General features: G+C 45.0%; 1 protein-coding gene across 2 annotated transcripts in view; it reads left to right on the forward strand.

The window, feature by feature from the left end:
- The window catches only part of rgs3a (regulator of G protein signaling 3a), a 325,379-nt gene that overhangs the window by 127,579 nt on the left and 181,701 nt on the right, over nt 1-16,099 (forward strand). For both annotated transcript variants that reach the window (XM_038781674.1, XM_038781675.1), the window contains 2 exons: nt 9,314-9,404; nt 13,161-13,228. In XM_038781674.1, coding sequence (XP_038637602.1) covers nt 9,314-9,404; nt 13,161-13,228 — 159 coding nt within the window. The remainder of the gene's footprint in view (nt 1-9,313; nt 9,405-13,160; nt 13,229-16,099) is intronic.

Genomic DNA, 16,099 nt, shown 5'->3' on the forward strand with positions numbered 1-16,099 from the left:
CTTACAGCTGATTTCTTGGGCGGGATTCTCTCTGCCCTGAGCCGGGACAGAGAGTCCCCGCGACTGGCGCAAATCACGACACGCCGCCCTGACGCCAGCACTCAATTCTCCACGGAGCGGAGAATCGGCACCATTGCCGCTGGCGCAGCGGCGGTCGGGGGCCGCTCTACGTGGCCGGCCCACCGATTCTCGGCCCGGGATGGGCCGAGCAGCCTTCGTAAAGGCGCGAGTCCCGCCAGCGCCGTCCACACCTGCTCTCAGCCGACGGGAACTTGGCATGGAAGGGTCAGGGGGCAGCCTGTGGGAGAGAGGGGTTCCGACCCCAGGGGGGCCTCCGATGTGGCCTGGCCCACGATCGGGGCCCACCAATCGGCGGGCCAGCCTCTCTGGCTGGCGGCCTCCTTTCCTCCGCGCCGGCCCCTGTAGACCTGCGCCATGTTGCGTCGGGGCCGGTGCATTGAAGGAAGCCACTACGCAAGCGCGCCTTGATGGTGCCACTGTGTAAGCGCGGATCCCACGGCGCCCGGTTCGCGCCGGGATCAGCAGCTGGTGCGGCGTGAACCACTCCAGTGCCATGCTGCCCGCTATAGGGGCCAGAATTGCTGTTCTTGATGGAGCAGGATAGCGTTTTCGATGGCGTCAACACTTAGCCTCAGGATCACAGAATCCCGCCCCTTATGTCTGGTGTTGATTTTGGTTTCATGTGGAAAGTGAATCCAAACTTACAAGATTTGCTTCACCGTCCCCAATAAATGCCAAAGCAGCAACAGCAGTCATCTTTCCTATGTGGGCCATTATCTTTACAGCTGCTAACCACCAGTTGGAACAAGTTTACTATTATGTTATTTTAATGGACAAAAGTGGATTAGAGTTAAATTAGAGGAATGAATAGGGACACTAGAGCAGATAATCTCATTATTACAATTTTAATTCCTTATCTAAATTGAATTTTTTTTTGTTTTCCCAACCGCTGAAAAGTGGTAGCTGTGGCACACTTTGACCAATATCAGCAGTTCATGGGGACATTTCCTAAACGCCTTCTCTCACATAGTGTTTGAACTGCCATTAGCTGACTTGTTAATTAGGGTGGCCATCACCATTGAACATGATCTTTGGCTTTACTTGACCATTATGTATCCACAGTTTCAGCAGGCATTGATTGGCATAAATGTCTATAGGAACTAAGTTTTTATTCTTGTTTACCTTCTGTCCCTCCACCTTAATAAAGAGAGCAGAGCACAGGACAAAAGCTCAGCCACCAGGCGTTCCTATGTAAAGTTCCCTCTGGGGCATGCCTTTTTATAGTGGCTTTTGCTGCCACTTACCATTCTATTGGAAAGTTGTGTTAGTTGGAGCTATCCGACCGCCTGTGTGGCATTATAGAGCCAGAATTTTTCCCAGCTCAAAATGGGCAAGACAGGAGCTATATTGTTTTGCTCCTAACAAAATCTTTGCATTTACGACACTGAATCCAAGCCTCAGTTTGAACTTATCCAGTTCAATCCTTAGTAGAGCTTCACATGCCTCACTGAGACTAGCTCTATAGTAATAATAACAAGTAGGCTTACATTAACAATAAAGTTACTGTGAAAATCCCCTAGCCACCACATTCTGGTGTCTGTTCGGGTAGAGAATGAGAATTCAGAATGTCCAGTTCACCTAACAAGCACATCTTTCGGGACTTGTGGGAGGGAACTGGAGCACCCAGAGGAAACCCACTCAGACATGGGGAGAACATGCAGACTCCGCGCAGACAGTGACCCAAGCAGGGATCGAACCCGGACCCTGGCACTGTAACGCCCCTAAGATACCCTGCTTCCACTTTATCTAGCCAGTGTTCGTACCACATGACCATTGACACCCTCATCCATGCCATTGTCACCAGAAGTCATTATTTCTGCATTACCTTGATAGTACGCTCTTGGGTTTAACCACCCACTCATCTGCTTGCATTACATTCCAAACACTCATTGCCCCTGTTCTGTTTGACTTCCACTGCTTCACAACCAACTAGTACATAAATCTTTTTTTTTTACAAACTCTTCCATTGGTACCCTGAATCCTAAATCTTCTACAGTCCGATGTCACAGGACATATTTACTCCATTGTGTGCCCCTTCCTGGTGCTGCACACTGCTTTGGGAGCCTTCAGGTACCACATATCTATATTCGGCTCCATTCCTCCTAAATGTCTCTCTCTGTCACACACTCTTTTCACCTTCATAAAACTCTTCAAAACTTACTTCTTCAATCATGTTTTTGAATATTTCCATTCATACCAAATGTTCATCTGCTGTCAAGTATCTCAGGATATTGTGCAAACCATTCCATGTAAATGGTGCTAAAATTGAATCACTGCTTTAGATGGATCCAGAGGATTGATGCATTTGCACACATACGGTCCACGACACCACACTTCGGTGATGCAATGATACTGTGAGATTGAAAGCAACTTGTAGTTTGAAAATTAAGTTTCCTCAAACACCTTATTAAGCCATTATGACTCATCAAAATTTTAATATGGACATAATTCAAATTGTTGAGCGAAGGTTATTGAAAGCAACTTAGTCAACCTCCCACATGGTTAAAACATGGTTAAAGAACTGGTATTTTCACTGACAGACGTTTTACTGGCCAGTTAATATGAATGTTCCCTTGAGGAAAAGTACCAATTCTATACACGTCTTATTTAAATAAAGAAAAGTTGGCACAGTCTAGCTCTGTCAGGATAAAAAGCGTGGGAGTCGAGAAGGAAAACAAAGTGAGAGAAATTGTCGATAAACATCAGAATATAAAAATGCTGCTCAGTGACATAATTTGCTGAACAGTGAATGTTGGATAAACAAACTAGCCAAAATGTGTGAGAGCAACGACAATATTGCAAGCTGATGTCAACATAATTAAAATTGATTAGGCAATTGCTGGCACAGACTGGATGGGCCAAATGGCTACCTTCTTTGCTGTACTGTTCTATAATTCAATAATAACATGGTGTAGAATTTGGTTTATAGAACATAGATAGAACAGTACAGCACAGAACAGGCCCTTTAGCCCTCGATGTTGTGCCGAGCAATGATCACCCTACTCAAACCCACGTATCCACCCTATACCCGTAACCCAACAACCCCCCTTAACCTTACTTTTTAGGACACTACGGGCAATTTAGCACGGCCAATCCACCTAACCCGCACATCTTTGGACTGTGGGAGGAAACCGGAGCACCCGGAGGAAACCCACGCACACACGGGGAGGACGTGCAGACTCCACACAGACAGTGACCCAGCCGGGAATCGAACCTGGGACCCTGGAGCTGTGAAGCATTTATGCTAACCACCATGCTACCGTGCTGCCCCTTGTCCAAACAAGTGGTTTGTACCACTTGTCTTCACTGGGCGGCACAGTGGTTAGCATTGCTGCCTCACAGCACCATGTGATGTGTTGGGTAAGCTGGGTCTGACTGCCTTTGATGCAGTAGAGAGAGAGACAGGCTTTCAACACTTGAAGAAATGCAACACGATTTTATTGATCAACTAACTATAATACATGCTTAACTGTGGGTTGACACTATGCTGACTTGACTGGAGACCTGAGGCTAACCTGACCAGACTATCTGACTACCACATGGTGTTTGTACTAGTTGCTGCTCACGAGCTCTGACTGTCTCAGAGGCTAGATCCCGGCTTTATAGTGGTCGTGTCCTGTCTGGTGATTGGCTGCTGTGTTCTGTGTGCTCACTGGTCATCCTGTGTGTCAATCACTGCCTGTCTGCACTCCATCATATACCTGGATGTATATTACGACACCAGGGACCGGGTTCAATTGAAATGAAAAAAATGAAAATCGCTTATTGTCACGAGTAGGCTTCAATGAAGTTACTGTGAAAATCCCCTAGTCGCCACATTCCGCCGCCTGTCCGGGGAGGCAGGTACGGGAATTCTGGCCTTGGGTCACTGTCTGTGTGGATGTTGTGCTTTCTCCGCTTTTCTGTGTGAGTTTCCTCCAGGTGCTCTGGTTTCCTCCCGCAGTCTAAAGACGTGGGAGTTAGGTGAATTGATAAATTGCCACTTAGTGTCCAGGGATGTGTCGATTAGGTTATGGGATTACGGGGATAGGGAGGGGTGAATGGGTAGTGGACATGGGTAGGGTGCACTTTTGGAGAGTCAGTCAGACTCGATGGGCCAAATGGCCTCCTTCTGCACTGCAGGGATTTTATGATTAAATCACTTTGGAAATATAAGAATTACTTTTTTTCCCAAAGCATAATGGTAATTGTACTGTTTAATTCCTCACAGCAAATTAAAACTGCATTGTAAACATCTTAAAAACATTTTTAACAGACCATCAGTGTCCTATCTTTAAGATCAGAAAAATCACAAGTTTAGTCTGTAATTTTAAGAGCTCATGCGCATTCTATGTATGTATTAAGAATTAAGAAATTGCAGTATTTATGAAATTAAGAAATGGCAGTATGAAAATATTAACATCTAAAAATTAATAATTTTAAAGAGATTTTTAGAAAGGCCAATTTCTTTAGTGGTTTCAGTATAAACAGAGACGGAAACAACTTCCCAGAAGATGGCATTGACTTTCTTCTTGGCAACAAACTCAGGGGAAGGGATTAAAGTGAACAGCTATATATCACAGCATAGTGGCCACTAGTTGGTTTATCATAGCACTCGACCAGCATTTGGAACAGTCCTGTCCAGCGCTTCCAGTTTGCTGGCCAAACATCCTCAAAAGGATTAAAATAGATTTTAATCCTAACCCTAATAATAATAATCTTTATTATTGTCACAAGTAGGCTTACATTAACGCTGCAATGAAGTTACTGTGAAAATCCCCTAGTCGCCACATTCCGGCGCCTGTTCGAATACACGGAGGGAGAATTCAGAATGTCCAAATTACTTAACAGCACGTCTTTCGGGACTTGTGGGAGTAAACCGGAGCACCGGAGGAAACCCACACAAACGCGGGGAGAACATGCGGACTCCGCAAAGATAATGAGTCAAGCCGGGAATTGAACCTGGGACCCTGGCGCTGTAAAGTAACAGTGCTAACCACTGTGCTACCGTGCCGTCCTCTCACTGTAATGTGCAGATTTGCAAAAAAGTGATGCGCCCACAATGGGCGGAATTCACATCACAATGTTTCCCGAGATTGTGTTAGATCTCGCGAGGCGTGGTGAGCTGGGTAGATCCCGGAAGAGGGATCTACTGGCTGCGTTGCGCTGCGCTGGGCTGCTTTTCGGACGGAAACCAGTCGGTAGATCATGTCCATAATATATTAATTTTTAAAAAAAATAATTTTTATTCAAATTTTTTAACAACAAATTTTCTCCCAACAGTTAAAGAAAACAAGGTGTAAAACTAAACAGAAACAGAAAAAGAAATCCCCTCCAATACAAAGTAATAAATTAATAACTAATAACAATACAAGAAGAAAATAGCAACACACCGTCGCAAAAACAAACCCCCTTAACAAGCCCCGAACCCACCCCCCTTACCCTCCCCTCCCCCCGGGTTGCTGCTGAGACTGACCACCCTCTACCCTCCGCCAGGAAATCAAGAAAAGGCTGCCACCGCCGGAAGAACCCTTGTACCGACCCCCTCAGGGCAAACTTAACCTTTTCAAGCCTGATGAACCCGGCCATGTCATTGATCCAGGGCTCCAGGCTCGGGGGCTTCGCGTCCCTCCACTGTAAAGAGAATCCTACGCCGGGCTACTAGAGACGCAAAGGCCAGGGTACCGGCCTCTCTCGCCTCCTGCACTCCCGGCTCCGATGCTACCCCAGCCCGGCTCCACCCTGGAACCGACCACCTTGGACAAAGCCCCGCCACCCCCTTCCAAAACCCCTCCAACGCCGGACATACCCAAAACATGTGGGTGTGGTTCGCTGGGCCCCCTGTACCTGTCCTACCCCCCAAAGAACCGGCTCATCCTGGCCCCAGTCATGTGCGCCCTATGCATCACCTTCAGCTGAATTAAGCTGAGCTGTGCGCAAGAAGAGGACGAGTTCACCCTCCCCAGGGCATCCGCCCAAGTCCCATCGTCAACCTCTTTCCCTAGCTCCTCCTCCCACTTCGCTTTCAGCTCCTCCACCGAGGCCTCCTCCCCTCCTCTTCCTGCAACATCTGATAAATTGCCGAGATCATCCCCTCACCGACCCACGTCCCCGAGAGCACCCTATCCTGCACCTCCCTCTGCGGCAGCAGTGGGAACTCCGCCACCTGCCGCTTAACAAACGCCCTAATCTGCATATACCTGAAAGCATTCCCAGGGGGGAGGCCCCACTTCCCCTCCAACTCCTCTAAAGTCGCAAACTTCCCATCGAGGAAAAGGTCCCCCATCTGCCTGATGCCTGCCCTGTGCCAACTCAAAAACCCACCATCCATTCTCCCTGGTGCAAACCGGTGATTGCCCCGTATCGGGGCCCACACTGAGGCCTTCACTTCCCCCCTTTGCCGCCTCCACTGCCCCCAAATTTTGAGGGACGCCACCACTACCAGACTCGGGGAATATCTTGCTGGGGGAGTGGAAGCGGGGCCGCCACCAATGCCTCCAAACTCGTACCCACACAGGACGCCACCTCCAATCTCTTCCATGCGGCACCCTCCCCCTCCATCACCCACCTGCGAATCATTGCCACATTTGCAGCCCAGTAATACCCACACAGGTTGGGCAACGCCAAACCGCCTGCCTCCCTTCTTCGCTCCAGGAATACCCTCCTCACTCTCGGGGTCTTCCGCGCCCACACGAACCCCAGAATACTCTCCATAATATATTAATGACGGGTGTAGGAATAGAAGGTACAATAGCCAACTTTGCAGATGACACTAAAAAGGTGGGAGAGTAAGTTGCAAAGCGGAAATAAAAAATGGACATAGAAAGGTTCGGTGAGTGAGTCAAAATTTGGTAGATGGAGTTTAACGTGGATAAGTGTAAGGTTATCATTTTGGTCGGAAAAATAGAAAGGCAACTTTTTATCTAAATGGAGAGTAACCCCTGAGTGCTTTGGTGCAGAGGGATTTGGGAGTCCTTGTGCATGAATCGCAGATAACTAACATGCAGGTACAGCAGGTAATAAGGAAGAGAAATGGAAATTTGGCCTTTATAGCTCAAGAAGTAGAAAATAAAAGTAAGGAGGTTTTGCTGCAACTGTACAATGCATTGCTGAAACTGCATCTGGAGTACTGAGCACAGTTTGTCCCCTTATTTGAGAAGGGATGTAATTACATTTTAGGCAATTCAGAGGAGGTTTGCTAGAGTGATTTCAGAGATGAAGAAAGATTGACCAGTTAAGGCCTATACTCTGAGTTTAGAAGAATAAGGGAGATCTAATTGAGGTACATAAGATGATAAAAGGTATTGACAAAGTCAAGGTAGAGCAGATGTTTCCACTTGTGGGGCGACCTGAACAAGAGGTCATAGTTATGGGTAAGGGGTAGAAAATTTGAAACAGAGATGGGAAGAATGACTTCTCTCAAAGGGGCATGAATCTGTGGAATTTGCTACCCCAGAGTGCGGTGGATGCCAGGACATCGAGTAAATTTAAGGAGGAGATAGACAAATTTTTAATTAGTAATGGATTGAAGGGTTATGGAAAACAGGCAGGAAAGTGGAGTTGAAGCCGAGAAGAGATCAACCATGATCGTATTGAATGGCGGCGCGTGCTCGAGGGGCTGAATTGCCTACTTCGGCTCCGAGTTCTTATGATCTTATGTATGAACATAGAACATAGAACGATACAGCGCAGTACAGGCCCTTCGGCCCTCGATGTTGCACCGACATGGAAAAAAAAAACTAAAGGCCATCTAACCTACACTATGCCCTTATCATCCATATGCTTATCCAATAAATTTTTAAATGCCCTCAATGTTGGCGAGTTCACTACTGTTGCAGGTAGGGCATTCCACGGCCTCACCACTCTTTGCGTAAAAAACCCACCTCTGACCTCTGTCCTATATCTATTACCCCTCAATTTAAGGCTATGTCCCCTCGTGCTAGCCACCTCCATCCGCGGGAGAAGGCTCTCGCTGTCCACCCTATCTAACCCTCTGATCATTTTGTATGCCTCTATTAAGTCACCTCTTAACCTTCTTCTCTCTAACGAAAACAACCTCAAGTCCATCAGCCTTTCCTCATAAGATTTTCCCTCCATACCAGGCAACATCCTGGTAAATCTCCTCTGCACCCGTTCCAAAGCTTCCACGTCCTTCCTATAATGAGGCGACCAGAACTGTACGCAATACTCCAAATGCGGCCGTACCAGAGTTTGGTACAGCTGCATCATGACCTCATGGCTCCGGAACTCAATCCCTCTACCAATAAAGGCCAACACACCATAGGCCTTCTTCACAACCCTATCAACCTGGGTGGCAACTTTCAGGGATCTATGTACATGGACACCGAGATCCCTCTGCTCATCCACACTACCAAGAATTTTACCATTAGCCAAATATTCCGCATTCCTGTTATTCTTTCCAAAGTGAATCACCTCACACTTCTCCACATTAAACTCCATTTGCCACCTCTCAGCCCAGCTCTGCAGCTTATCTATGTCCCTCTGTAACCTGCAACATCCTTCCGCACTGTCTACAACTCCACCGACTTTAGTGTCGTCTGCAAATTTACTCACCCATCCTTCTGCGCCCTCCTCTAGGTCATTTATAAAAATGACAAACAGCAACGGCCCCAGAACAGATCCTTGTGGTACGCCACTCGTAACTGAACTCCATTCTGAACATTTCCCATCAACTACCACTCTCTGTCTTCTTTCAACTAGCCAATTTCTGATCCACATCTCTAAATCACCCTCAATCCCCAGCCTCCGTATTTTCTGCAATAGCCGACCGTGGGGAACCTTATCAAACGCTTTACTGAAATCCATATACACCACATCAACTGCTCTACCCTCGTCTACCTGTTCAGTCACCTTCTCAAAGAACTCGATAAGGTTTGTGAGGCATGACCTACCCTTCACAAAACCATGCTGACTATCCCTAATCATATTATTCCTATCTAGATGATTATAAATCGTATCTTTTATAATCCTCTCCAAGACTTTACCCACCACAGACGTTAGGCTCACCGGCCTATAGTTACCGGGGTTATCTCTACTCCCCTTCTTGAACAAAGGGACCACATTTGCTTTAAAAATATTTACAGGTTGAGATCTCTGGAGCAAAAATCTAATTATATGTTGTTAATTTGGCAGTTTTGAGGACTTCTTTTGGAATAATAACAAGATTTTTTTGAGCTTTTCAAACTTAATTTAGTTTTTTGGGTGGTGCACTAACCCTTTTTATTAATTACAGGAGATCAATGGTTGGTATTACCTACTAGGAGAGGATCTAGGTAGGACGAAACACTTGAAAGTGGCCACACGTCGTCTCAAACCCATTCAAGGTATACATTGTGGTATGGTTTGGAATGGTTTTCAGTGGCATGACGTGTAGTTTTTTTCTGTGAACATGTTGATGTTTGAAAGTCTGTTGCATTATAAAGATTATTTTTAATGTAAAGCATGTATTCCAGCCAGTCTGAATGGAGTGCTATTATATACTCAACAAATGGCCTGCAGAGAAATACTAAGTAAAACTGGATAAACCACATGAGGAATGAAGTGTATAATCTTCTACACTTATGATGAAACTATGTGATAAATTTTATAATAGTGATATACATATATTGCATGTGAATAATTCTCATCGTAAATGTGATGATGAAACAATCGAAGAAACTATGGGCTGGATTTTGTCCTAAGGCAGGCTTGGGCCAGTTCACGAGTCTGGCCTGAGAAGGATGCTGCCCCCTGAACCACAGGAACATGGCGGCAAGTTCATGAACGTGGATGATGGGGACCAGCTAATCTAGCAGAGTAGTTCTGACAGGAAAACCATGTCACCTAATCCTCAAGCAGAAGGTGCCATATTCTGAAGGAAGTTGAACTTGCCAACATTGTTAGATGTGTGAATAACACAAATAAAAAGTTCTGAAGGTCCAGGAAGAATAAAAGATAGTAAAAGTTCAACACAAGACTTGAATCAAATTGTAACAATTGTCAGTCTATATCCAGAGGATAAAGTCTTTGGGGGGATATGTAGTAGAAGGATCCGGTACATTAAAGGTTAACCTGGGACTAAGTATAGTACCATCCATTGGTAATGTAAGAAGGTACCTGACCTAGAGCTTAAGTCAGCAGTGTAGAGCTAGGTCACAACATTGCAAGGACATGCCATGGAGTCCTCTCCATACCTGTACCCTTTACTGCAAATATTTTCTTAGCTCAATCATGTTAATGAAGACTTCTTGGTAACTTCGACAGGGCTCCTAATGGTATCTAGGCAGTACACACCATGGGTAACGACAATGCAACAAAACAATACTGTGAAGAATGGATGAAAGATGGTCAGAAGAAGTAGGGACTCTGAACTGTCGTGGCTAGGCTGGGCATTGAAGTGAAAATGTCGCCCCTTACCAGCTATGCTTGTATAGGCTGCACATGTACACTTGATCTGAATCTGCATTTTCGCCAGATTGAGTGAGAGCGCAAGGATTGGAAGTGCAGCTGGGCAGCTTGACACTTCATAGGACTAGGAGGTATTCTGGCAGTAAAGAATTATCCTTAGCATCACTGGAAACCTCCCATTTATAATCCTTATGCGTGAAGGAAAACAAGTCCACAACACCATTGAGAAAATCAAGACCAGGCTGGAGTCTCAGCAGAGGCAGAGCTGGAAGCACGAGTAGGCAGGGGAGCAGGCCAGTTGATCCATTTCTAACACTGTTTGGATTGACGCACATGGAGAGTAGGAGGAATTTCGCTTACCCTTCATCTTTGGCAATTGTGGTAACCTGCTGCAGCCATAAATAGTAGTGGCCCTTAAAATCATCACTCCTGTTATTGTTTTTATGCAACATTTGCAAGGTCGACTGTTGCAGACCAGCCACCATGTATTCCACCTCATACCTTCTCGGAGATAGTCCCGATATCTCTGCGGGTTCAGTGCCACGCCTGTCTCCTGCATCCAACACAGATACACTCAATGTGGTGGAGTGTCAATTGCATTCTGGCACAAGGTACAATCTGGTGAGCACAGCACTGCCATACAAATGCAGATGAGGCAGTGATAGACAAGGCCACTGGCAGTCAGAGGACTGTTGAAGGGCAGCCTCCTGCTGCCTTCCTGATTGATGAAGGGCCTCCAATGAGAGCCATACTTAACTTGCTTGTGTTGCAGATGCAAACGGGAGAATCATGCGGAGCTGCCCAAAGCTTTGAGTAGAAATATGCAGGCGATGGAGGAGTGCATTCATGGCATGACCCCTTCCATATCTCAGGTAGATGAGCGCATCGCCTCTTCCACGGAGAAGGGGGGAAAGAGTCAAGGAGGATCAGTCCCTGAAGACCACGGAGTGAATGCATGATGTTAGTGCAACCCTGCAGACCATTAAAGGGCAGCACGGTAGCATGGTGGTTAGCATAAATGCTTCACAGCTCCAGGGTCCCAGGTTCGGTTCCCGGCTGGGTCACTGTCTGTGCGGAGTCTGCACGTCCTCCCCGTGTGTGCGTGGGTTTCCTCCGGGTGCTCCGGTTTCCTCCCACAGTCCAAAGATGTGCGGGTTAGGTGGATTGGCCGTGCTAAATTGCCCGTAGTGTCCTAAAAAGTAAGGTTAAGGGGGGGTTGTTTGGGTTACGGGTATAGGGTGGATACGTGGGTTTGAGTAGGGTGATCATTGCTCGGCACAACATCGAGGGCCGAAGGGCCTGTTCTGTGCTGTACTGTTCTATAAATCTATCACTGACACTATGAGATGCAGCAGTGGGTCAGCAAGAGATTGTCAGTGCTTCTGTCCACCGCAGTCAATGGAAAACAAGGGAGGTGGAGGCTGCTGATGGTGTAACAACCACCCAAGGCCTCAGAGCAAGGAGGAATCCAGGCATAGGTTAGTGGTGGTGGGAATGCTGTTGCAGGGCAGGGGGATGGCAAGGTGAGGAGCTTTCAGTGTCCCCACTTCCTGATACTGAGTGCCTTGATCAGGCTTTGAGAAGGGAACCCCCACTTATGCTTGAAGCCCTGTTATGCTCCCTGCATGGCAAGTCTCCTGCCTGCCAGTGGGTTAATATTAGTGGTGGCAGAATGAGGCCCTTAAATGGGCAAGTTAAGGCTTCAATTAGTCAGCAGGAAGGCCTTCAATGGACTTTTGCCAAAAACGTAGGTGGGAAGTTGCCAGGATTCACACCTGCTTTCCCCCTCACCTGATTAAGTGCCCTCACCAAAACAAAGAATCCCCTCACCAAATCAAAGAACCCCCACACCATACTCGATACTGGAGAAGGCACAAGGTTCCACCCATTGTCTCTAAGCTACTGACAAAATCATTTTTTTGGGATCAATGCAAGTACCTCCTTTGCATTGCCTTTCCAATGATTTCTGCAACCTACTCTATTGACACTTTTCTCAGTTGATGCTGGGACTTTTCTGATTTGGATCACTTTTTAGATTCGGTTCTTAATGTTCGATTTATTGAATATATGCAACGTTAGGATGGACGCAAAAGGTAAAAGTGTCCTGCAAATCTCAACGTATTCACTGAGAAAATATACAATTTTAATGGTGAATCATAGAATTTACAGTGCAGAAGGAGGCCATTTGGCCCATTGTGTCTGCACCGGCCCTTGGAAAGAGCACCCAACTTAAGACCACACCTCCAGCCTATCCCCGTAACCCAGTCACCCCTCCCAACCTTTTTGCACACTAAAGGCAATTTATCATGGCCAATCCACCTAACCTGCCCATCTTTGGACTGTGGGAGGAAACCGGAGCACCCGGAGGAAACCCATGCAGACACGGGGAGAAAGTGCAGACTCGGCATCTGAGCCCGGAATCGAACCTGGGACCATGGAGCTGTAAAGCAACTGTGCTAACCACTGTGCTACTGTCAATTTTTCATGTTTAGAAATGTTAGTCTGTGCTGCCTTGGTATTGTGAATACTTTAATAGCATATTTACAGTTTGGATAGTGTTGGTTGAACATATTTCATCACAGTGGTTGTATGTTTGTGCATAAGAACACATTGATATGTGCAAAACCCCTTTTATTTTCAGAACTACAGAACAAAATTTGAGGATAACCAAAAGCTTTAATTGTTTATTTCAGGAGTTGCGAATAAAAATAATACAGCAGCAAACGAGGTCCGAGGCATTGAGGATATGCTGCAATTAAAGGTATGCTTGTATCTTTTGGTCACATTTTGAAGGGGGCCGGGATTCTCCCTTGTGTGTCCGCCCCTCTACCATTGCTAGCAAGGATGGAAAATATGGTGCTCAGTCAAATCTCCCATTTACTATAGTGAGACCATAAGACAGAGGAGCAGAATTAGGCCACTCGGTCCATCAAGTCTGCTCCGCCATTCAATCATGGCTTATATTTTCTCATCCCCATTCTCCTGCCTTCTCCCCACAACCCCTGATCCTCTTATTAATCAAGAAATTAATCAAGAATCAAGCATTAATAGTTGTGAATAAAATCTAAACCAACATTATCAAAGTGATCAAAGGGGCATGTAAACTCTGACAGCAGCCCAGAAATCTGTCCTTCAACAGATTACTAGGATTGCAGAGGTGTATCCAAAGGGAGCAGCAATGCCTCCATGTTGCACAAGCCTGCTGCCACTTCTCAGGATGTCAGCATTCATGAACCAACAACTACCGCTCCGCTGGTGCTCTTGCTGTTTCCTTTCAGGTCGCCAGGCAGGACTGCTACCATCCGTGGCGAGTGGTGCAGTTTGAAGCCAGGCCCTAGAATCCCAAAGCTCTGAGCTCTCTGCAAGGCCATCTGCAGTCTCATTCAGTGATAATTAATAGTCTTCTATAACAGCCGTAAGACAGGCACAAAGGGAATGCATAAGGGTGAATGGTTCAGTTTTGTTGTATAATTAGAAGTGTTGTCAGATAAAGTTGTTGTGGAATGATTTTTTTTTGTTGGTGACTTTTACTTAAGGGGCTTGACCAAGGGGATGCTGTGATAGTACTAGCTGATAGATTGAGAGTCACAAGAAGAAATAGTGGAGCAATTGTGATGTTGGGATGATATCCTGGAGAAACTAGAATATCAGTATCATTCATGGGAGGCTCATTTGGAGGGAAGGGAGCCCAAGGTGCCTCCTTCCTTTCTCCTTGTCTCTCTGACCCTGATTTTTGCTCCCTGTGCTTCATTTCCAAACAATGCTACAGCCCAAGAGCTGACTGCAACTGCAATCCCCAGGACAGATCAGACCTTTTCCTGACAGGCATCCAACGCCCCTTCACCGCCTTGTCAATATCCAACACCACCTTTCTATAAACGCAAAATGTGTGCAAAAAAAATCCTCCAATAAAAATCAACACTACTTCCACTTAGTCTGCAACAACAAAAGTTAAATCAATATCAGCTCACCTGAACTGAACACATGGGAGTGTTTAAGAGAATGTGTTAACTTGACTTGTGTGATAACAAAATGGCAGGTTGTGCACCAGATCAGTGGTAGAGGCTGTATGACATTGCAATCTGTTCACTATGTTGCATGTGGCACATGCCTGGCATGCCCCACTAGTGCCCTGTCAGTAAGGGCACACATGTGAACTGTGTTGGAAGTGGCCGGAAACGTTTCAGCCACCTTTATTTAATTTTGGCATTTCTGTAAGGCAGACAACAGTTACAGTACAGAGCCCATTTTTGCAGTCTTGGTTTGGTCAGGCGACAGATATTACAGAAGTGCAAAGGTAATGTTCAACTTATACACGACCTAAAATAAATGCCATTTGGAATATTGTGCACCATTTTGGGAATCCCATGATAAAAAGGTTATCAAAACAACAGTATAACAGAGCTCATTTTTACTGGAATTATTTAATGAGATAGAGGCTATAGGCAAGAGGAGACTTGCGCAGTTTGAACGTTTTTCTGCAGAACTGAGATGTCTTAAGTATGACATGATAGAGGCTTTCAAGTTCTTGAAAGGTTTCTATTAGTGTTTAATTATTTCCATTGGTCACTGAGAATTCTAACAAGGGCACGGCTTTTAAAATAGTTACAAAAATACTTAAAGTGGAGTTTTGAAAAAAAAATCTTTACCCAAACAATTGTTAGAATTTTCTGCTGCAAACTTTCCTTAAAAACTTTAATAAGGTAATTAAGTAGTTACTTTTAAAAAATGAGCACAGAGAGGAAGCATAGGATGAGATTAATGCTAATTGAAGACACGATGTGCCAAATGGTCTCTTTCTGCACTGACCATATAAATATACAGAATAACATTTTAACTTTAAAAATGTTTCTCAGTTTTCTTTGCGGTATACATGCTTCAATGTGCGTAGGAAACATTTTATGTTGCATAAATACAGAAGTATTTTTTATGAAAGGTCCCCAATGCATTTTTTATTAATGGTTGTTATGCTAAGAAAAATGTTTTGCTTGTGATTAATGTGTTAGACAAAGATGGGAAATAATAAAGTAAACGTTGGAGTTGAAATAGGAAGCTCGACTCAACAGTGTTTACACTTTGTCCGTGCATAAGAATCAAATCCTCTTGTGCAACGTTTTTTATAATATTCACTTAGGGAATTTTACTTTTAAGAGTAACTGAAAATATTAATCATTTTAATTATTGTTTTACCTGCTGTTGCCAGTAACTAGTCCCACAAAGCATTTTGTACTTTACGCTTTTTCTTGCTTGATCTATATTTATATAAATGAATCATGAAACAGCATTGAATCATGGACTTTAAGGAAGTAGAGGAAACATAATTTGATAGGTTTTTAAGTGCATTAGAACTTTAATTGTTTCACTGACTATCGAAAAAAAATTACTTTCTTTAGCTTAATCCGCAAGTACCTTCTTATGCAAAGTTAAAACAAGTTCTGCTAATCATTAGTGACATTGTGACTAGTACAGAATCAGTAATCATTGGTTAAATTTTGACTGCTAAGCAATTTGTGTTATTGTTCTGTTATTGGGAATATTATAATAAATATTTCTCACCAGTATGTAAGCATGCTGCAAGGAACTGACTACAAAGATTAGGAGGAACCAAGGGTATACTCCACTTCATAGAAAC

The sequence above is a fragment of the Scyliorhinus canicula genome, chromosome 21, assembly GCF_902713615.1.
Source record: "Scyliorhinus canicula chromosome 21, sScyCan1.1, whole genome shotgun sequence".
Lineage (NCBI taxonomy): Eukaryota > Metazoa > Chordata > Chondrichthyes > Carcharhiniformes > Scyliorhinidae > Scyliorhinus > Scyliorhinus canicula.